Source organism: Thalassophryne amazonica, chromosome 6 (genome assembly GCF_902500255.1).
Source record: "Thalassophryne amazonica chromosome 6, fThaAma1.1, whole genome shotgun sequence".
NCBI classification, from domain to species: Eukaryota; Metazoa; Chordata; class Actinopteri; order Batrachoidiformes; family Batrachoididae; genus Thalassophryne; species Thalassophryne amazonica.
Window position 1 is genome coordinate 118691660 of NC_047108.1, and position 22671 is coordinate 118714330.

Sequence of the window (22671 nt, forward strand, 5' to 3'; positions counted from 1 at the left end):
ATTATTTTCAATGCAGAAAATTCATTTGAAATACGAGCAGATTGGCTTACGAGCTTGGTCACAGAACAAATAAACTTGTATCTTGAGGTTCCACTGTACATGTTTTAAAAAAAAAAAATCACATAGCAGTCAAGAGGCACTTAACAGCATGTTATCCTATCCTGTTTTGTTGGTGTCTGAGATATCTATGTGGTTACAACATTTTCATTTTGTATGCATCTGACAGAACGTATGTTTTCTTTTCAGGAGGGTATTTATTTAAGACCATTTTGTACTGAGAAGAATCAAATTTTCTTGCCCCTGTCACCGACCGAACAGTCCCTCCCAATAATCGGTCCGCCCTGCCTTCACTGCGCATGCGTCATTTCGGAGCGTCAGTTGCGGTTCACCGATTATCACCTCATTTCTGCTTAAAACTGCACTCCAGTCATCATCTGTCTCAGCAACAGATATCTGAAGGTTTTGTACAACAGTCATTTCCACAAATTCAGCATTATTTCATAAAAGACTGAGGAAGCGATCAGAGCGCCACAGCCAGACGAGCTGCTAGCTGCTGCATTCACTGCGCCTCCATCACTTCATATCATCAGTAACTCACCAATTATCACCTCGTTTCTGCTTAAAACTGACTTTAGAATGATTTAAGAGGTTTTACCTCGTCATCAGATTGTTAATAATCCCATTAATCCATTTGATCACTTTGGGTGTAGAGTCCTCAGACGAGCTGCTGTGGTCCCAAATGATGCATGCACAGTGCATCATGGTGGACCCATTTTTAGGGGTGCGTTCAGCCTGCGACACCACACATAAAGCAGTTCTCCTCAATGTATTTTGATAATTAGTTAACTTCAGGAAAAAGTGTCACAAAAATTGAACCAATGCTCTCTCTTTGGTGGAGAACACAAACTCCTTCTATGCCACTTTGAAAACTCATTTCTGATAAGTAAGGCTTGAATTTATGTAATGTCTGGTGAGTGAGATGCAGTTGGTGAAGAAAATTGTAATTAACCAGTCTGTAGTTGGCATAAACAGTTACTGACCATCTGTCGTGAATAGCTGTTCGTTCTTTACTGTGTTGTTTTCTGACTCCCATCTGTAGATTTGTGCAGATCTGCCTTTGGTGCCTTATTTGTCAATACAAAGTACTTTTTAGGAATTATTGCACAGTACATCTTGGGCATTTTCTGTTCAAAATCAACATGCACACTGACACAGTTATCAGAAACATAACTGTGTTGTGCTGATAGACTTTTTTTTTTTTTTTTTTTGCTGGTTCTGTGGTTGGCTGTATGAAGATGGAGGTATATCACACCTCCATATTAACACATCCACTAGCATCCACTCATTGAGCCAACTAGTACGTTATATATTCTACCAGAGGAGGCTCTGAAATGAACTGCATTTCTTATCGTGCTTAATAATGATGCCTCACATACACACTGATGCCAGCGAGTAAGATGCTCAACTGCACACCAGGAGCAACCTGAAGACTGAGGACTTTGCCCAACGGGACCTTATTGTGATTTTCCTGTGTGATGGGCAATTGAACTGCAGATCCTCTGGTCACAGGTGTGTCTCTCTAATCCACCAGCCCACTTGTCAAACCTCTGAGGTGATATAATGAGAAGCTGCCTTTACTTGGACTAATAAGCGCACCTTATTGTGGTTGTTTTGGGCACTTTGGGTGTCAGAGATGATAAAGATTAGCTCACAGTGACAGCGGAGTCGAAACAAAACTATCAGTTTTTTGTAGCAAACAGATGGGCGGCAACATGTGGGTGATTCTTTAACTACGGGCACTATTGGCCTTGTAAATGTAATTTCCACCACACCATTGCCTTACAATATAAAGCGCCTTGGGGCAACTGTTTGTTGCGATTTGGCGCTATATACATGTGCTCTGATGTCACTGTTTATCTCCATAGAAACTACCCAAACAATCTTTCATACAAACTGTTTAGGGACATTACAGTGTTGTGGTGGAAATTACGGCAATAGTGTGGGACAACTACATTTTGTTTAAAACAAATCACAACAGTTGTATGACATTGAATACCCCAATTATGTTTTGATTATTTTACTGATATTTTATTCAGAGATATTTTAAAACATTAGAAAAAACGTTTCTTTACCATTCATTTTTATCATTGAAGATCAAAAGTCTGGGTGTGGGACAAGCACAAAACGGCAATATTTGCATATAATGATGCTGAAAAAAGGTGAAAAAGTCATCATAGACTACTAGAACAAATTTCTTAACACACTTTCATTGTAAAGATAACTATAAAAGTGTGAAATTTCCCCTTTTTTTCTGTTTTTCATACAATATGATCAAAGGACATAAGTGCCCGTAGTCTAAGAATCATCCATGTACGTTTTTCTTACAGCAATTTAATAAGTGAACAAAGCTTAAAATTAATATACATAGCACTCTGACCCATGTAGTTTTGAAACTGAAGCGTTTCACTTGTGCCCTTATGAGCAATTTACTTGTCTAATAATTTTTTTTTTCATCTCCCCCAAGACAAATAAATGGCACAATCGAAGGTGGCTGCCATGCCCTTCTGAAATATCTTCAGTGTTCCATCTATATTACTATATGTCATACAGACACAAATGAAGTTTTATCACACACTGAATCCACCAACAATTGTATTGATTAAAAGAAGAAAAAAATGGAACATGGTGTGATATCATTAATTCACTTGTTTTCTGCACACTTAGCTATATTTGGCCAAGTTCTCAAACTCTTTCTGGAGGATCTCGAGGCATTCCCAAAACAGATGGGAAATATAATCCTTCCTCTCACGGGTCCTGGGTCTGTCGGCCTCACACCAGTTGGAGGTGCCTGGAAGACATCAAGTTTTTTTTTTATTTTTTTTTTTTTTATGATCTATCTGCAAAATTTGGTGCTTTTACCATAAAATGCACAGAAGTCTCATGAAGTGTTTGAGGCTTCACTGGTCAAAAGTAAAATTGTGCATTGCATTTTCACTCCTTATAAGCATATGTAAAATTATGTTTATTATGGATATCAATCAATCAATTTTTTTTTTATATAGCGCCAAATCACAACAAACAGTTGCCCCAAGGCGCTTTATATTGTAAAGCAAGGCCATACAATAATTATGTAAAACCCCAACGGTCAAAACGACCCCCTGTGAGCAAGCACTTGGCTACAGTGGGAAGGAAAAACTCCCTTTTAACAGGAAGAAACCTCCAGCAGAACCAGGCTCAGGGAGGGGCAGTCTTCTGCTGGGACTGGTTGGGGCTGAGGGAGAGAACCAGGAAAAAGACATGCTGTGGAGGGGAGCAGAGATCGATCACTAATGATTAAATGCAGAGTGGTGCATACAGAGCAAAAAGAGAAAGAAACTGCATCATGGGAACCCCCCAGCAGTCTACGTCTATAGCAGCATAACTAAGGGATGGTTCAGGGTCACCTGATCCAGCCCTAACTATAAGCTTTAGCAAAAAGGAAAGTTTTAAGCCTAATCTTAAAAGTAGAGAGGGTGTCTGTCTCCCTGATCTGAATTGGGAGCTGGTTCCACAGGAGAGGAGCCTGAAAGCTGAAGGCTCTGCCTCCCATTCTACTCTTACAAACCCTAGGAACTACAAGTAAGCCTGCAGTCTGAGAGAGTCTACTACGAGGTCCCTAAGATAAGATGGGACCTGATTATTCAAAACCTTATAAGTAAGAAGAAGAATTTTAAATTCTATTCTAGAATTAACAGGAAGCCAATGAAGAGAGGCCAATATGGGTGAGATATGCTCTCTCCTTCTAGTCCCCGTCAGTACTTTAGCTGCAGCATTTTGAATTAACTGAAGGCTTTTTAGGGAACTTTTAGGACAACCTGATAATAATGAATTACAATAGTCCAGCCTAGAGGAAATAAATGCATGAATTAGTTTTTCAGCATCACTCTGAGACAAGACCTTTCTGATTTTAGAGATATTGCGTAAATGCAAAAAAGCAGTCCTACATATTTGTTTAATATGCGCTTTGAATGACATATCCTGATCAAAAATGACTCCAAGATTTCTCACAGTATTACTAGAGGTCAGGGTAATGCCATCCAGAGTAAGGATCTGGTTAGACACCATGTTTCTAAGATTTGTGGGGCCAAGTACAATAACTTCAGTTTTATGAGTTTAAAAGCAGGAAATTAGAGGTCATCCATGTCTTTATGTCTGTAAGACAATCCTGCAGTTTAGCTAATTGGTGTGTGTCCTCTGGCTTCATGGATAGATAAAGCTGGGTATCATCTGCGTAACAATGAAAATTTAAGCAATACCGTCTAATAATACTGCCTAAGGGAAGCATGTATAAAGTGAATAAAATTGGTCCTAGCACAGAACCTTGTGGAACTCCATAATTAACTTTAGTCTGTGAAGAAGATTCCCCATTTACATGAACAAATTGTAATCTATTAGACAAATATGATTCAAACCACCGCAGCGCAGTGCCTTTAATACCTATGGCATGCTCTAATCTCTGTAATAAAATTTTATGGTCAACAGTATCAAAAGCAGCACTGAGGTCTAACAGAACAAGCACAGTGAGTCCACTGTCCGAGGCCATAAGAAGATCATTTGTAACCTTCACTAATGCTGTTTCTGTACTATGATGAATTCTAAAACCTGACTGAAACTCTTCAAATAGACCATTCCTCTGCAGATGATCAGTTAGCTGTTTTACAACTACCCTTTCAAGAATTTTTGAGAGAAAAGGAAGGTTGGAGATTGGCCTATAATTAGCTAAGATAGCTGGGTCAAGTGATGGTTTAATTACTGCCACCTTAAAAGCCTGTGGTACATAGCCAACTAACAAAGATAGATTGATCATATTTAAGATCAAAGCATTAAATAATGGTAGGGCTTCCTTGAGCAGCCTGGTAGGAATGGGGTCTAATAGACATGTTGATGGTTTGGATGAAGTAACTAATGAAAATAACTCAGAACAATCGAAGAGAAAGAGTCTAACCAAATACCGGCATCACTGAAAGCAGCCAAAGATAACGATACGTCTTTGGGATGGTTATGAGTAATTTTTTCTCTAATAGTTAAAATTTTGTTAGCAAAGAAAGTCATGAAGTCATTACTAGTTAAAGTTAATGGAATACTCAGCTCAATAGAGCTCTGACTCTGTCAGCCTGGCTACAGTGCTGAAAAGAAACCTGGGGTTGTTCTTATTTTCTTCAATTAGTGATGAGTAGAAAGATGTCCTAGCTTTACGGAGGGCTTTTTTTATAGAGCAACAGACTCTTTTTCCAGGCTAAGTGAAGATCTTCTAAATTAGTGAGACGCCATTTCCTCTCCAACTTACGGGTTATCTGCTTTAAGCTACGAGTTTGTGAGTTATACCACGGAGTCAGGCACTTCTGATTTAAAGCTCTCTTTTTTAGAGGAGCTACAGCATCCAAAGTTGTCTTCAATGAGGATGTAAAACTATTGACGAGATACTCTATCTCACAGAGTTTAGGTAGCTACTCTGCACTGTGTTGGTATATGGCATTAGAGAACATAAATATATATATACTGTTGTGTCACTGACAGACCAAGTGTCGTTACGTTTTTACAACTCTCGACCTTTGAACCAACGTGGTTGCACATGCGCATTCCCAGACTGTGAAAAGTGGTGGGTTAGGAGCTCCTACTGGACACTTGCCTCAAGTGTCCTCGGTCCCACTGCGAAGAGGGTTTGCTGGGAGAGATCTCGGTATGAGGACATTTCAATGAAAATGAACTCCAGCTCAAAACTCCACAAAGCAAATATAGCAAAGTGAAGTCCGGATTGAAAAAATGTTCCCGCTAGCTTGGCTAATGAGGAATAAACCTTTGGCTGACCTGGTAGAGTTCTGGTCTTTAGTTCAAGCAGTCTGGGGTTCTATCCCACCGCCGTCCCGGCCACAAAGGTCCTCTGGTCACAATTGGCGCTGTCGGCAGGATGTGAGTAGTCACAGAGCATGCTTAAATGCACCTGTGACTTTGGGACAAAGTCAAAAATTCCCCTTTGGCTGACCTGGTAGAGTTTTGTTCAGTGATCCGAGGCTCAACTCCACCGCCGTCCCAGCCACAAAGGTCCTCCTGTCACAACTGGCGTGGTCAGCCTTTGGCTGACCTGGTAGAGTTCTGGTCTTTAGTTCGAGCAGTCCTGGGTTCGATCCCACCGCCGTCCCAGCCACAAAGGTCCTTCGGTCACAACTGGTGTTGTGGGCAGGATGTGGGTAGTCACGTGCTTAAATACACGTGACTGGGATGAAGTCAAAAATGGTGGGGAAATATGTAGCAAGGTGAAATCCGGATTGAAAAGATGTTCTTGCTAGCTTGACTAACGGGGAATTCCCTTTTGACTGACCTGGTAGAGTTCTGGTCTTTAGTTTGAGCAGTCTGGGGTTCGATCCCACTGCCATCCCAACCACAAAGGTCCTCCGGTCACACAAATATGAAAAAGTCTAAAAATGATCAATTCTACTGGCCGGATGTCTCCCAGGATAAAAAGGTCCCCAAATCACACCTAGGCACCAGGGTGTGTGAGGAGAGCAATAGTGCAACTTTTCCCAGTGCTGCGGGGAATGAGCTCTCCTGCGGCAGCACTCAGCTGGATAATCCAACAGATCAGCGTAGTTACGATCCTGGACTCCAGCAGCAACAGCCTCAAAGGGACAAGAAATTTACGAAACTACGCCACTGTAAACTGGGCCATTGAGGAGAAGAAAAAGATCTTTTACTTCTTTGCTTACTCAAGGCATAAGAAGAATGATGAGGGATTTTTCTCTTGATCAATTCTCAGATGGGATGGTGGCTGCAGGGAAGAGCTATATCCAGCATCAGTCTGTTTAACGTGTGACTGTCATTGCATGCTGACAAACACAGTCCTTGACAGATCCTTAGCCTGATCTAATGGCTGGGAAATCCCAGACGATGGGGGTCTGAGGACCTGCTGCAGCCTTCACAGCTGTTGGATTACAAACCATCAGCTGATCTCCAATGGAGGGCTCCTTGTTTCACCAGAGCCCTGTTAGCCGTCTCATGGTCTGATCAGGGCTCTTCTTGGGCCTTCGTGGTTACCGTATTGGCCATGGGGCACACAAGGTCCCCACCATATTTCACCCCAACAAGTCATCTCCTACTTGGTGTTAACCGGCTATCGCAACGTGAACAAGGGGTTGGATTTTGACATCCCAAATGTAAAAAAAGGAGACTGAAAAGCCTTGTTTGTGTGTATCCAACTACACAGTAACGTCAAACCATGTTGATACACTTATAAATGTTAAAAAATAATTACTGGCTCAAGTGAGGACTGGGGACAGTGGCGGCGCCAAGGGGGGGCTCGGGGGGCATAAGCCCCCCCCAATAATGAGCCAAGCCCCCCTTCAGCCCCCAATAATTCTGCCAATAATGTGAATAGCGACTGACATATTTGTGGATCTCAACTGCAGGTTTGTGCTGAGAATGTCTCAATATTGCGTAACTGAGCAAAGTGATGAATGTGTGTTCAGTGATCCATCAATGCTGAATCACCCTTCACAAACAGAATTTTCAGTTTTGCAAATAAACATTTATTTGTAAAAACCCACACACAAATTACAAATCAGAAATTTGTGTTTGTGGATCACAAAGCACATGTACAAATCAAAGGATATTTGTAAGTCACCCTCTGTGCATTTGCAAGCATTAATGAGACAAATTTAACTCCATACTCGTACTTCGTAAATATTACGGCCACTCTTAAAACTTCACTTATCTTAATAATTTTATAACTGGTAAATTTTAGAATTGATTTAGACGAGATATACTTATTATCTCACAGGAATGTGTCACAATTATCTGGGAACTACTTTTTGCGCAGGAATTCATCAAGCATGTCGGCCGCAGCCGCGCACTCACACAAAATATACAGAAGCTGTATATTGTTGTTCGGCCAAAACAAGCATCCACTTCCTGAGTTCGTGGCGTGCGTGAGAATATTGTGGAGTTAGCAGATCACAAATTGTGTTAAATTGGCAATAAATCTTGGATATAGATGATTTGTGTAAGGTTGATTCCATGCATTGTCTTGAGCACCATTTCAGTGAATTCAGTTTGTATACCTAGGTGCAAGTTTACTGAATTTGCAATCATTCTAAGTGATATGTGTGTGCATTGATACCACATTTTAGAGGAGCATGGGTGACTAAAAATATATACCTTGTTATTTATAAAGCAATTTACTATATATTGTTCATTTCGACGACATTTTGTGGAGCCCCTCCAACTTTTACCCCAGACTCCACTCAGCCCCCCCCCCCCCCCCCCCCCCCCCCCCCCAACAAAAAATTCCTGGCGCCGCCACTGACTGCGGAACAATCACCATAGCTGTTATTTGCTCCTCTCTCTTGGTTGTTATGGACGCGAGTGATCCGTATGTTTTTATGTTGTCTTTTACTGGGTGAGGTGAGATGGCCGCTGAGATGCTTCCGGTAGTTTCCCCGCTAGGTGGCTCGGCAGTTCGACAGCATGTGTGCATGTTGCCAGGCATAGATATTTTATACGTAGACGCCTCATGGACTGGAGCAGGCGTATCCGCGCGGCCGCCATCTTGGATGGGTTCCCTGTTGCCACCCCAGTGCATTTATTTGTACTGCGGAAGGTGTATCCCCAACTACAATAAAACATAACTCCCCGAATTTTTTACCCGATTTGGATGGAAATGCGCACAAATACACTGTTCCTTTTGCCGCGTTAATGAAAATTCCCTTAGGAGTTGCAATACTAGTTGGATGGAAACGCAGCTAATGATTTTAATATAAAAATGATATAAAATTAATTCATACATTTATCTATACGACATAGCATATGTCATTTTTTTCAGTTCAATTTATTTTCATTTATATAGCGCCAAATCACAACAAAGTTGCCTCAAGGTGCTTCACATAAGTCAGTGTCTTTGTTAAAGAACATAAGACAAAGTCTTTCACCATAAAAGCATGACTTTTAAATGTGTAACGGCATCCTGTGTCTATAACAAACCAAACCGTGGGAAAATCTGTTAAAAATTCGGGGAGTTAAGGATTATTGTAGTTGCGGATACACCTTGGTGCGCAACAGGGAACCCATCCAAGATGGCGGCCGGCTGACACGTCAGCTCCAATAGGTAGCGGCAGTCCATCAGGCGTCTCCGTATATAATGTCTATGTTGTCACTAGGCGGCGGTGTGAAGTCAAACAAACTCAGAAGTTCTTCTTTTCCATTGGCCGACGTCACGGTGAGTTGATCACTTTACCTTCAGTTCATTGGTTGGAACTCAAAGGCAGCAGGTTTGTTTGTGTGAAAAGCGCTGAGTGTCAGAGTGTTGCCACATTTGCGAACACGTTCTAGTGTCACTTGTAGCCGCTGGCATTAGTTATGAACAATATCAAAGACGGCTGGTTCACGGAAACATGCACCTTATGGCCCGGACAAGCCATGAGTCTGCAAGTGGAAGACGTTCTTTATCACAAGAAGTCCAAATTTCAAGATGTTATGGTTTTCAAGAGGTGAGTGCTCTTTTTGAGTTGGCTGCTAGCTTACTGCTAGCTTGAGTTAGCAGTGAATGAACAACTTGTATTGATTTAAAAGTCGTTCAGCAGCAGGTTATTGATTACAAATGTGGTCAAAGAAAATCTGGGTTTGATTAATGTAAGTTAATGTCAGTGTGAGTAAACTGGTGGAAACAGCGAGATTGACACTTTGTTCTGTAGCTGAATTTAATTACAGTCATCCATTGTTTTATTTTATTTTTTGTCTATGAAGTTGAAATGAAGCTATCGAAATATTGTTTTGGTAACTTTTTTAAGCTTTAAGTTGGGGAGTTTGACAAAAAAAAAATCAATTAACGTTTAGGAACTAATTATTAGAGCCTTTATTGTCATTTTACACATACATACAATGAAATTTGTCATCTGCGTTTAACCCATCCTAGTTACAGTTAGACGCAATCCACCTACTAGGAGCAGTGGGCAGCCACAGTCCGGTGTCACAGACCTGACGGTCCATCCCTAAAAATGGGCCCTCCCCTGCCTCAGGTGCGCATGTGTCATTTTGGACCTCAGCCACTCGTCTGAGACAGAGTCTCTTCACCCAAAGTGATCAGATGGTTTAATGGGATTATTAACCATCAGATGACAAGGTAAAACCTCTTAAATTTTTCTAAAGTCAGTTTTAAGCAGAAACAAGGCCGTTTAAGCAGAAATGAGGCGATACTCTGTGACATTTTGAAATGATGATGCGTAGTGAACGCATCAGCTAGCAGCTCATGCAGCTGCGGCGCTCTAATCTCCCATCTTTTATGACAAAATAATGCTAAATTTATGTGGAAATGATTGTTGTACAAAAGCTTCAGATATCTGTTGCTGGGATAGATGATGACTGGAGTGCAGATTTAAGCAGAAATGAGGGGATAATCCGTGAACCACGGCTGATGACGCATGCGCAGTGAAGACGGGGGACTGTTTGGTCAGCGACACCGGCACCTGGGGACCAACTCCTAGATGTAGAGACACTGCATTGGTCAGGGGCAGAGAATGAAACAAGATATTTTTAATTAACATTGTATATGACCTGGGATATGTGTTTACATTATGCTTATTGGTTGTGTATTGATTTGTATAGGAAATTTGATGACTAGATGAAAGGTGGATCGAACAAATAAGTGAAAACTTCTTCCTGCTCCTTTGTGAACATGTATTTTGTATTATTATTATTTTTTTTTTATTTTATTTTATTATTTGTCGTTTGGTAAAATTTCTCATGTAATTACACACATATATATATATATATATATATACAACAAAAATATAAACGCAACACTTTTGGTTTTGCTCCCATTTTGTATGAGATGAACTCAAAGATCTAAACCTTTTTCCACATACACAATATCACCATTTCCCTCAAATATTGTTCACAAACCAGTCTAAATCTGTGATAGTGAGCACTTCTCCTTTGCTGAGATAATCCATCCCACCTCACAGGTGTGCCAAACCAATATGCTGATTAGACACCATGATTAGTGCACAGGTGTGCCTTAGACTGCCCACAATAAAAGGCCACTCTGAAAGGTGCAATTTATCACACAGCACAATGCCACAGATGTCGCAAGATTTGAGGGAGCGTGCAATTGGCATGCTGACAGCAGGAATGTCAACCAGAGCTGTTGCTCGTGTATTGAATGTTCATTTCTCTACCATAAGCCGTCTCCAAAGGCGTTTCAGAGAATTTGGCAGTACATCCAACCAGCCTCACAACCGCAGACCACGTGTAACCACACCAGCCCAGGACCTCCACATCCAGTATGTTCACCTCCAAGATCGTCTGAGACCAGCCACTCGGACAGCTACTGAAACAATCGGTTTGCATAACCAAAGAATTTCTGCACAAACTGTCAGAAACCGTCTCAGGGAAGCTCATCTGCATGCTCGTCGTCCTCATCGGGGTCTCGACCTGACTCCAGTTCATCGTTGCAACTTCGCACAGCCATTGAAGAGTGGACCAACATTCCACAGGCCACAATTGACAACCTGATCAACTCTATGCGAAGGAGATGTGTTGCACTGCATGAGGCAAATGGTGGTCTCACCAGATACTGACTGGTATCCCCCCAATAAAACAAAACTGCACCTTTCAGAGTGGCCTTTTATTGTGGACAGTCTAAGGCACACCTGTGCACTAATCATGGTGTCTAATCAGCATCTTGATATGGCACACCTGTGAGGTGGGATGGATTATCTCAGCAAAGGAGAAGTGCTCACTATCACAGATTTAGACTGGTTTGTGAACAATATTTGAGGGAAATGGTGATATTGTGTATGTGGAAAAAGTTTTAGATCTTTGAGTTCATCTCATACAAAATGGGAGCAAAACCAAAAGTGTTGCGTTTATATTTTTGAGTGTAATATATATCTATATCTTCAAAATAAAGATTGATTTGATCATTCTGAAAATCTAAATTCTTATGCCAAAAGAAGACTAGTGAGGGAAGCATGAAACCATCAATGAGTCATAGGCTTCTGTGGTTGGTGAAATTTGCATAGTGTAATGTTTCTGTTGCATCACCAGTTATAAATCCTGATGGTGGACTGGATCAGAAGAATTTTCATACAAGAAAGCTGATCACAACTCTGTTCAAGTCTGACAAACTGAAGCTAAAATTTAACATCTTAAGATAATACTCTGTGCCAATGTGCCAAGAAACTGTACTGTATAAGTAGTGATGCAACAGACAAAAGCGTGTGGCTGTTGTTTCATGCACAAAAGCCTGTATTTCCTTAACACACACGTTGGTTTTCCATTCTGTTTTGTATTATAAACTGGTATGAAATATTTTAAGCCAAATTATGTTTGCTGTAACTTCGATCGTTGGTGTTATTTGAAACACTATTTGATAAATTAGTTTTCATGTTTAGTAGTTGTTGAAACTCTACAACTCATTTAAAATTTTCAGAATCATTGGCTCCATATATCATACTGAACTGTAACTTTTCAGTAAAACGTACGGGAACGTGTTGGTGCTCGATGGCGTTATCCAGTGCACCGAAAGAGATGAGTTTGCTTATCAAGAGATGATTGCCAACCTTCCACTGTGCTGCCATCCTTCTCCCAAAAAGGTATTTCCCCAGAGTTATTGTTGGAAAATTTCTGAAAGTATAACTACATTTAAGAGTCTAATTTCTTGTCCAAATGGCCACGCCCTTCCTGTTGGCAGGTGCTCATTATCGGCGGTGGAGATGGTGGTGTACTTAGAGAAGTGGTGAAACATCCGCTGGTTGAATCTGTAGTTCAGTGTGAAATAGATGAGGTGAGAGCAACACTGCCAATAATTCCAGTTTGTCGGAGTCTTAATTCCTGTTTTTCCAGTGAGAGGAAATGAGCAATGCCTATGTTGATATTGATGTTGTCTTTATAGGATGTCATTAATGTCTCGAAAAAGTACCTCCCAGGCATGGCCAAAGGGTTTTTCAGTTCCAAACTTACCCTTCACGTTGGAGATGGATTTGAGTTTATGAAGCAGAATCAGGATGCCTTCGATGTCATAATAACGGATTCCTCGGATCCTGTCGGTAAGCGCCACTTTATCACAGTTATGACGTCTTAATGATCAGTTTTGGCATCTTATGGAGATTAGGCAGTAAGTTAATGAACTCCAATCTGTCCTTTGTGATTCCTATATAAAGTAAAACCCGCATATAATAGATTCAGGTGGACCAGCGAATTTTGTCCATTATATTCCAAATCCGTTATATGTATAAAATAGACTAAATCCGTTATGTATGCAGCGGATTAGTTACAGTCAGGAGGCACAGAACGATCTATGGGGAATTCCCCGCACGAATTAGGCTTGCGTATTTCCTTGTTCAAATGCCTGATTTTGAATCGGGACCTGCTTCATTTAATGACGGGGTCAAAACTTTGTCTGAAAAAAAATAAATGCCTGCCTTAAATAACCACCAGGCATTATGTGCATTGAAAGAATTACATTTGGTCAAGTCACTCTGTCTTTTGTTGTTTGTTTTTTTTGTAAGTCTGCTGCCGAGTGGTACCTTAAAATCCTAAAGCCCGATTTATGCTTTTGCATCTCTGGAACCTGATATGCGCATGATCCTACAAAGTTTTCAGTCACGTCTTTATGCAATTTGCCACAGCAACAGTGACTTTTTCTGGTTTAATTTGTCCCTTAATGAGCTCCACTTCTTTATACAATCGTCAACGTACAATTTCCTCCATGAATTGCGGCTTGTTTGAGCGTCTCTTTCCTACTGTGTTGTGATGTTTGTGGACTTTCCTGCCAAATGTATTTGATCCATGATCGAAATGTAATCAGTGAGTGCACTACAGAAACTTATAACGTGATGGGAGAGGAAGGAGTGAAAATGTAAAAGTGGCAAATCGCAGCTTTTGCAGTCTCAGTCATTTAGCATGTGCATGTTGGGCTATGGAGATGGTTCCCAGCCATGCTGAGGGCTCTGATCTAAAGCGGTTTAGTTTGTCACACCCAGCGATATGTGTGAAACTTAACACCATATTACAGTCCAGGCAGCAAGCAGCATTTTGTTAATAATCGCTGGACTTGAATAAAGGCCTCATTTAGGTGCCGTGTCTGAGCACTGTTATAAACGCCCGATCTTTTAATCACAGAAATACGGTGCCTGCTTTCCACGACTCAGCGTGTGTCAGTGCTGAACTTTATTTTGTACTTCTGTTACTGGGTACATCCAGACTGCTCTGTCCAATATATGCCAGGAGTTTTTAATGGAAATGCATTACGATTAGACAGGACGTTATGTCAGATGATGGTTTAGGCGAGTTTTACTGTACATTAAAACTTGCCTAAACTGTCGTTGTATAAACTGGATATTCGCACTCACCGGACAAAAGCAAAAGTCCCAATGCTTTTGTATAGTTTTCCATGTAATAAACACCGTATATACTGGATTTTGTATCATGAATTTTTGCTCACATCAGACAAAACGTCCTGTCCGATCGCATTGCATTTCCATTTCTGCCACTCGCAGCAGAACCATACCCCAGCGCTAACTCCTGGAACACGGAGGAAGATGTGGATACTGCCCCAGCAGGGTTCAGCCAAGGAGAACATCAGGAGTCCAGGCAGAGACTCTTTCCCCCAAAAGTCCAAAATACCTTTGTCTGTTTTTCTGCAACAGACACAGTCTGGACAGCCTTCATCAACACAAACAAAAATGTTGCAAAAAACAAGGAAATAGGGAAAAATACAAAAGATTGAGATGGAAGATCTCTACAGATTTTTGGGGGGGCTTCTGATGTACATGTCATTGGTGTCAGCCAAGTCTCCAGGACTACTGGAAACAAAATCATATTTTGTCTGTGCCCCTTCCAGCTAAAGTAATGACAAGAGACACGTTTAGATCCATATTTTGGAACATCCACGTCAGTGAGTCAGATGAGGATGTAGAAAAAGGGAACACCAGGCCATGACAAACCATTTTGTGTCAAGCCTCTTTATGACATCCTCAGTGCCTGCCAAGCTTATTACCACCAGAGGAGGGAGCTGGCAGTGGATGATAGTATGATGGGGATTACTGCAACAACTGGAATGACACAATACATGAAGGACAAGCAAGCTAAATGGGACATGACGCTTCTCATATTGGTTGAGTCAAGCATTGGCTACACCAAGTTTACCATCTACGCTGGGAAGACTATGACCAAGAGAGAGCCCAGCCTGTCCTATGATGTGGTCATGAGTCTTATTCAACCATCCTATCTTGGGACTGGGTACAATATTTACATTGTCAATTTTAATGCCAGTCCCAAACTGTTCATGGACCTGGCCAATGTGAAGTTTGGAACATGTGGCACCTACAGGGACAATAGGAAAGGATGATCCAGAGGCATGGCAAATGGTCTCACGAAAAAATGGACAAGAGGATCTGTGAGATAAATCAAAGAGGGGCCTGTTGTGTTTGTGAAGTGGATGGACACACAGGAGGTGTCTGTGTGCTCCACAATCCGTCCTTTATTTTCAGGTGAGACTGTGTGGAGAAGGGTGAATGATGACTACTGGATAGTAGAGTTCCACCAGATCAGCCAGATAAGATGGCGCCAGTCCATGAACAACCTTATAAGTCAATAACAAAACCTTAAAATCTGCTGTCACAGAAACAGGGAGCCAGTGCAAAGATGCCAAAATGGGTGTGATATGTTCAGACCTTCTGCTACGTGTCAGAAGTCTGGCGGCAGCGTTCTGAACCAGCTGAAGATAGAACATTAGAACAATAGAACATTACAATAATCTAGTCTAGAAGAAACAAAAGCATGAATTAGGGTCTCAGCATCAGCCATGGACAGGATGGGGAGGATCCTCGCTATATTTCTCAGATGGAAAAATGCAGTCCTAGTAACATCCCTGATGTGGAGGTCAAAAGACAACGTGGGATCGAAAATTACCCCAAGGTTCCTCATTTTGTCCGTATGATGTATGACACAGGAACCCAGGCTGAGCGCCAGCTGGTCAAACTGATGCCGATGTCTCGCTGGACCAAGAACCATCGTTTCAGTCTTATCAAAGTTTAAAAGTAGGACGTTACTAGACATCCAACTTCTCACTGATAGAAGACAGTCCTCCAGGGATTTTATGGGAGTGAGATTTCCCGCAGTTATCGGCATGTACGACTGAGTATCATCAGCATAACAATGAAAGGCAATCCCAAAACTCCGCAGTATACACCCAAGGGGTGCCACATAAAGGGAGAAAAGCAAGGGGCCTAAAACAGATCCCTGTGGAACCCCAAATCTCATGTCAGCAAGGTCAGAGATAATGCCATTATACAAGACACATTGAGAACGTCTGGACAGATGTGACGTCAACCAGGCAAGGGCACTTCCAGTAATCCCCCAAAAAAAGTCTCCAACCTATTGAGCAAAATATGATGATCCACGGTATCAAACGCAGCACTGAGATCTAACAACACCAAAACCGTAGTGGTGTCTGAGTCCATTGCTCGCAGAAGATCATTCACAACTTTAGTGAGCGCTGTCTCTGTGGAGTGATATTTCCTAAAAGCAAACTGCAGAGGCTCAAAAAGATCATTCTCAGTAAGGTGGTCTATGAGCTGCCGTGAAACCACCTTTTCTAAACTTATGGAACAGAATGATAGATTTGATATCGGCCTGTAATTTTTCAATACACTAGGGTCAAGATTATATTTCTTAAGTAATGGTTTAATCACTGCTGATTTAAAACATTTTGGAACAGATCCAGAGGTTAATGACAGATTAATAATTTCCAGCACAGTCGGCCCAAGAGTGGGCCACACGTCCTTAAACAATTTTGTTGGTATGGGATCAAATAAACAGGTTGTGCTTTTTGTAGATGCCACAAGTTTCGTCAGCACGTCCAATGAAATACTATTAAATTCTGTCAATCTAGGTAACACCTCAATGGTAGCGCCCACCTCCATAACAGGTTTTAATGGCTGGGCCGAGGCGTGCTGAGATATGCTTAGCCTAATATCTTCTATTTTCTTCTCAAAATAATCCAAGAAATCCTGTGCTGAAAAGGGAGAACGACTAACAGGTGGCTGCCCGTGAATAAGAAATGCGACTGTGTCAAATAAAAACTTTGAGTTATGTTTGTTTTTACTGATCAAATCAGAGTAATAGGTCCGCTTCGTGGCCAGTAGTGCATGCTTATAATCTAAAATAGCATCCCGCCACACAAGGCGGAACACCTCTAATTTGGAATAACGCCATTTCCATTCCAAATCTCTAGCCTTCTGCCTGAGGTCATGCAAATAATCATTGAACCAAGGTGACTGTGCCTTAGGAGGGCGTGACCTTTAAAAGAGGAGGCGCAATCTTATCAAGTGTAGTTTTAAGCATTACATTTAGACTATCCACGAGGCTGTCCACTGGTTTAGCATTCTCCAGATTCAAAGCTAAAATATCAGGTAGTCTGGCCTCAAGTTCAGTCATAGTTGAGGGTTTAATACGACACTGCAGTTGTAGGCAAGGTTGTTGTTCCACTAAACATGGCAGCGTAAATGTAAACCTGATAAGTGAATGGTCAGAGACTATAGATGCGAGAGGCAAAATGTCAATATTTGTGACACCAAACCCACGTGCAAGAACCAGATCGAGGGTATTTCCACTAATGTGTGTTGGGTCCTGAATGCATTGCTGGAATCCTAAAGCATCCACAATTTGCATAAATGATTTGCTAAGGGGATCAGAGGGCTTATTTATATGAATGTTAAAGTCACCAATAATCAAAATGTTATCTGCACTAGTTGACAAACTAGAGATGAACGCACCAAATTCATCTAAGAACTCAGAATATGGGCCAGGGGGCCTATAACCAGTGACAAAATAACATAGCTGATTTCCAGTTTTATGACCCTGACAGTACTTAGCATCAGGGGCATAACGGAGAGTCAGATGCTCAAACGAAATATATTTGTGACCCCCAACAGTTAATAAAGAAAACCTAGATTTGTAAATAAAAGCCACACCCCCACCTTGCTTCACACCACGAGACACGTGACTGTGTGCGCTGGTGGGCAGGCCTCATTCAAAGGAAGGAGAGTTGTGGGTTTGAGCCAGGTTTCACACAAGCCAATCATACCTAAATGATGATCCATGATTAAATCATTAATCATCAATGATTTCGAGGACAGTGATCTGATGTTCAGGAGACCCAGGGTAAGGACCTCAGTGGGGATGACAGTCTCACTGTTCGGAACCCGGCGAAGCAAACCCAGGTTCCGAGAGCGCCACTGGCGCACATCAATCCGGCAAAGACGTGGACGGCCGGGCCAACAGTCCTCAGAGCCGACTAGCGGCACCACACAGGCACTAACCAGATCCACAAGGCGCCAGGGCAGCACACATCCTGCCAGAATTCTGTGCATAGCTCGTCCGGAAGCCAAACAGTAGGCCAAACAGCTTCAGCTTCACCAGATGTCCACTTCGTCTCCCGCGGCGACGCCTGTGCTTTCGGCCGAAAGGCAGCACAGGAGCACGGCACAGAAAAGCCGGCACCTCTGATAAAAATGGGGGGGGGGGGGGGGAGTTCTGTCCACCCACCGATAACCACACCACGAACCGGGGGCTGGAGATCCAGCAGAGTTTAGCGATCATACACCCGCAGTGCCTCTGACTCAAAAACAGCATAAATTAAAAACAATAAAATAACAAACAGACTGGAGAGCAGCAGACGAGCAGTCAGACACAACGGCGCTATCTTGGCACTCCCTTTTCATAGTGAAAGACATTCCCTGTCCTATAAAAACATGGGTGGAGTTGACCTGCCCAACCAGCTCATCCAGTACTACTCCACCCATAGATAAAATGCTCGCTGGTACGGGACTGTTGCTGCACTTCCTTGACATTGTATCCACAAATGCTTTCATCTTGCACCATGGGGCCATTTCGTGTGAAATCAGATTTTCCAAAATCATCCCGGATCACCAACTCGGATTCTCATTATTTATTTATTTATTATTATTATTATACAAGTACCTACATATGTCTGAACACATGCAAAATATTTCTGCTTCATTCCAAGTAGTTTTTTTACATATATTTTTTTTTAATCAGGCTACCCACAATCCTACTGTACACTTGTGAATGCATTTTGAGCTTATTTATTTATTTCATTTTAAAAGGCATTATCTCAGCTAAAAATGCAGATATAAAGCTCAAATTTGGAATGCACCTCAGACACAGTAGTAAATTTCAGAAATGGGATACAGCACTAATTTTTCATTCTGTAGCATCACAAATTGGTAGTTTGTCCATTCTCGCCAAAAAAAATTACAAAATTTCAAAGAGCTGTACTAAAGAATGGATTCAGTGGATAATCTTCATATTGTAGAATACACACATCTGGGGTACTAGTTATGTGTGTAAAACATTGCAGTCATAACTTGAAGAGTTTTTGAATTATTGACTCTTGAAAATCAAACATGATCGTAGAATGTCAAAAATAGGCTTTAATCTGAAACTTGATCTACCAGTACTGCTTTTCAGTAGGAATGAAGAATAACTAATGTATTGTTTTCATTTCAAACTGTCAATCATCTTTAAATCACTGCAATATGATTGTAGTGGAGGGCTATAAGAGTGTTGTGCTACACAAAATAAGTTTTCAGTGTTGCTGTGGTGACCTGAAGTGAAAGGAAGAAGCCGAAAGGACTTACTGTTTAATGGTCTGTCTGACTTAGTCTTTGCATTACAGTCTGTGCTTCTTCTGAGACGACTCCTATGACATTGCATTTATTTACTTATTGCTGCAGGCCCTGCTGAGAGTTTGTTCAAGGAATCTTACTATCAGCTGATGAAGACAGCTTTGAGAAATGGTGGAATCCTTTGTTGCCAAGGTAATTCAACATTTGAGTTGAATTAGCTGTGCAAAATAGAATAGCTTCAGGTTCTGAGTTGAACTGAAGTCAAACTGCTTTAATTGTGGTGTTGACTATTTTTTCCAAACATATCTGTGGCGTTGATGAACACCTCTGCAGCTGCTTGTGTTCCCGTGTTCTGGTCTCTAAGTGCTTCAAAGTGGAGCAACACAAAGACGGACCTCCATTTAACATGCCTTTTCTTCTGATCTTTCACAGGAGAGTGTCAGTGGCTCCATTTGGAGCTGATAAAAGAAATGCGAACCTTCTGTAAGACCCTGTTCCCTGTGGTGGACTATGCCTACTGCACCATTCCAACATATCCCAGCGGCCAAATCGGGTTCATGCTCTGCAGTAAAAATTCTGTAAGTGCGCCCTCGCCACAGTCAGTCCTTGTCATTTTGAGGCACGTCTTTGTCGGCCGTGATGACATCTATTTCAGACAAACTTCCAGTCACTTATGGTGAAAAGTTGGTGCTTTCGTGTAGCTGTCCATGAGAAACCGTTTGGACTTCAGACCAACTAAAAGCAAGATTATAGTCCACGAACACAGCACTGAGACGTGACCTGCATCAGCTGGTTCAGCACAAAAGTGAACTCTGCTCACAGTGTTGTGCAGTTTTACGTAACAACATGAAACCGAATTGAGAACAAAATAACACATTGCCACTAGAAAAATATAGCTTAAATAACTGTTTTGTATGGTATTTTAAGGTCGCTTGTCTTCTTCCCCACAGTTGGGACTGTGTAAAGATGAACATGAGGATTCAGAGTTCACATTTCATAAGGAGTCCGGATACATTGAATATAAAAATGTATCTGCTGGTTGGTGCATCAAGAAATGTAACGACTTGTGTTTTTGATGCAAAAGCATGTTTAAAAGTACAGATTATATGCTCTGACCTTTATAGAGAAAAATCTCCAACTGCATCACAGCACTTGGAGAGCACACACCAGTTTAAGCTGGATGAACACCTTCTTAAAAGTGAGGTCCATCTCATTCCATCTGAACAGGCACAGCTCACATGTACGCCTTGTGCACAGTGGTGAGCTGACATGTCACACAGCATATTATCAGATGTTAAAGGATATAATGTTCTCAGAAGTTGTTTCGATTTTTCTCTCGCTGATTCTTGAGATGTGTGCGCTTGCTCGGTCTGTGCAGCTCCAGTTCCTCACCATAAACCCTTTCCCATACATCCCCTAATACCATAGTATTGTGCGCCTTGCGCTGTTGTGCAAAAAGTTGATAGGTGCCATCCTGATTGGTTGACGTTATGAAACCTCTCTAGAATGCCGACAGCACACCGGTTACCCACAACACTCAGATCTGTGCATTTGCACCCTCAAGAGTCCGACGTGTGCTCGGTCGCACACCAAATAAATTTGCACCATGTGTTGTAGACTCTACAGCAGAGGATCTCAAGATAGGAGCCAAAATATGATGGCTTTTAGGAATTTGGCAAAATACCAGCAACGACACAGTTAGCCTTTCAAAATAAGGAGCCACGATTCTGTAAAAATGACTTAAGTGACAAACATTCAAGAAAATAGATTGGTGATAGTTTCCTGCTTTCCAATTGCTGCCAGCAACATAGGAGCAGCTCCCAGCATGCTCTGGGCCTGCCTGGGCTGTGTTTGGTGAGTGTCCATCAAAACTGAAGTGAATCTTTTCCTTTTTGAATTAGGAAACAAATTTCCGAGAACCACTGAAAGAACTGTCAAAAGAAGACGTGGAAGCCATGAATTTTAAATATTACAACCTTGAAATTCACAAAGCGTCATTCATCCTTCCCGAGTTTGCAAGAAAGGTGAGTTTCCCAAAATTGAGTGCAGAAGTTGATTTTGTGAGCGGCATTGAATTTAATATGATTAAATGTTAAGTTTATGTCTTCTTGAATGTTTGACAGGTGCTGAATGATGTATAATGTGCGGTGGGGAAAAGGCTGCCATATTCATCTCAGACCCAGTCCAGCTTCAGGGCAGAACACACCCAAATTGTTGCATGAAGGAGGGCAAACATCAGAATTGGGTTGGTGGAAATGTGCAGAGTTGCAGTTTGTTCTGTTACTCTATTTCAAGTCTTAAAACCTTTTGTTTTGCTTTTTAATTTTTGTAACTTTTGTGATCCTCCTGTGTAGAAGAATTAGGCGGGTTGATTACGATCATACTTAACCTCACATTGAAATGCTGCACTAGTTATTGGAGTCACTGCTTTTGCGTAGTGTGTAATATGCAGTTAGTTACATGCTTGGTGTGTGTAATTTATTGCTGCACTTTAGTGTTTATTTTTCATTTCAGTTTAAATTAATTGAATTTTGGTTAACTGTCGGTAAATCACATATGGCCATCTGTCAGAGCTTTTATATGACGAGTACTAACTTATTCTGTGTACATGAACACTGTGGTGCCTGTAAACATGACTATTTACCATCAGAAAACTCGAGTCTGAAGAGTTGAGAAAGCGGACTCTATTCATACAACATTAATTAAACTGATCTTCTGCATTGATCATGGTGTAACGTTGAAGATGATAATGCTTGAAATTGTTTAACTATGGGAATGCAGTTTGTGACAGAATTATGCAATTATAATTTGCAGTATTAAATGTGTTAACTATAAGGCAGTACTGTAGTAATGTGGGAAAACCTGTGGGATGCTGTTTAATTTGTTTCTCGTTAGATCTCTAACATTTGTCTAGTACATATGTTGAGCTATCATCTTAAATTACTACCAGGTTCTTTATAAAATTCACATTTTTGAGAAACTGTATTAT

The 22671-nt window shown here is 41.4% G+C and overlaps 1 protein-coding gene across 1 annotated transcript; it reads left to right on the forward strand.

The window, feature by feature from the left end:
- The first annotated feature begins 9296 nt into the window (after nt 1–9296).
- srm (spermidine synthase) lies at nt 9297–22232 on the forward strand. The gene is made up of 8 exons (XM_034173241.1): nt 9297–9518; nt 12503–12623; nt 12722–12814; nt 12923–13076; nt 19791–19874; nt 20115–20260; nt 21584–21706; nt 21806–22232. Exons 1-8 carry the CDS (start codon nt 9388–9390, stop codon nt 21821–21823), a joined length of 870 nt encoding a protein of 289 aa, XP_034029132.1. The 5' UTR covers nt 9297–9387; the 3' UTR covers nt 21824–22232.
- The last annotated feature ends 439 nt before the right edge of the window (nt 22233–22671 follow it).

Excerpts from the sequence above, each read along its gene's own strand:
- srm (XM_034173241.1), top strand. The coding sequence starts at position 9,388 with ATGAACAATATCAAAGACGGCTGGTTCACGGAAACATGCACCTTATGG. Across the intron at positions 19,875-20,114 it reads TGGAATCCTTTGTTGCCAAG|GAGAGTGTCAGTGGCTCCAT; the intron begins GTAATTCAACAT and ends GATCTTTCACAG. Across the intron at positions 20,261-21,583 it reads TGCTCTGCAGTAAAAATTCT|GAAACAAATTTCCGAGAACC; the intron begins GTAAGTGCGCCC and ends TTTTTGAATTAG.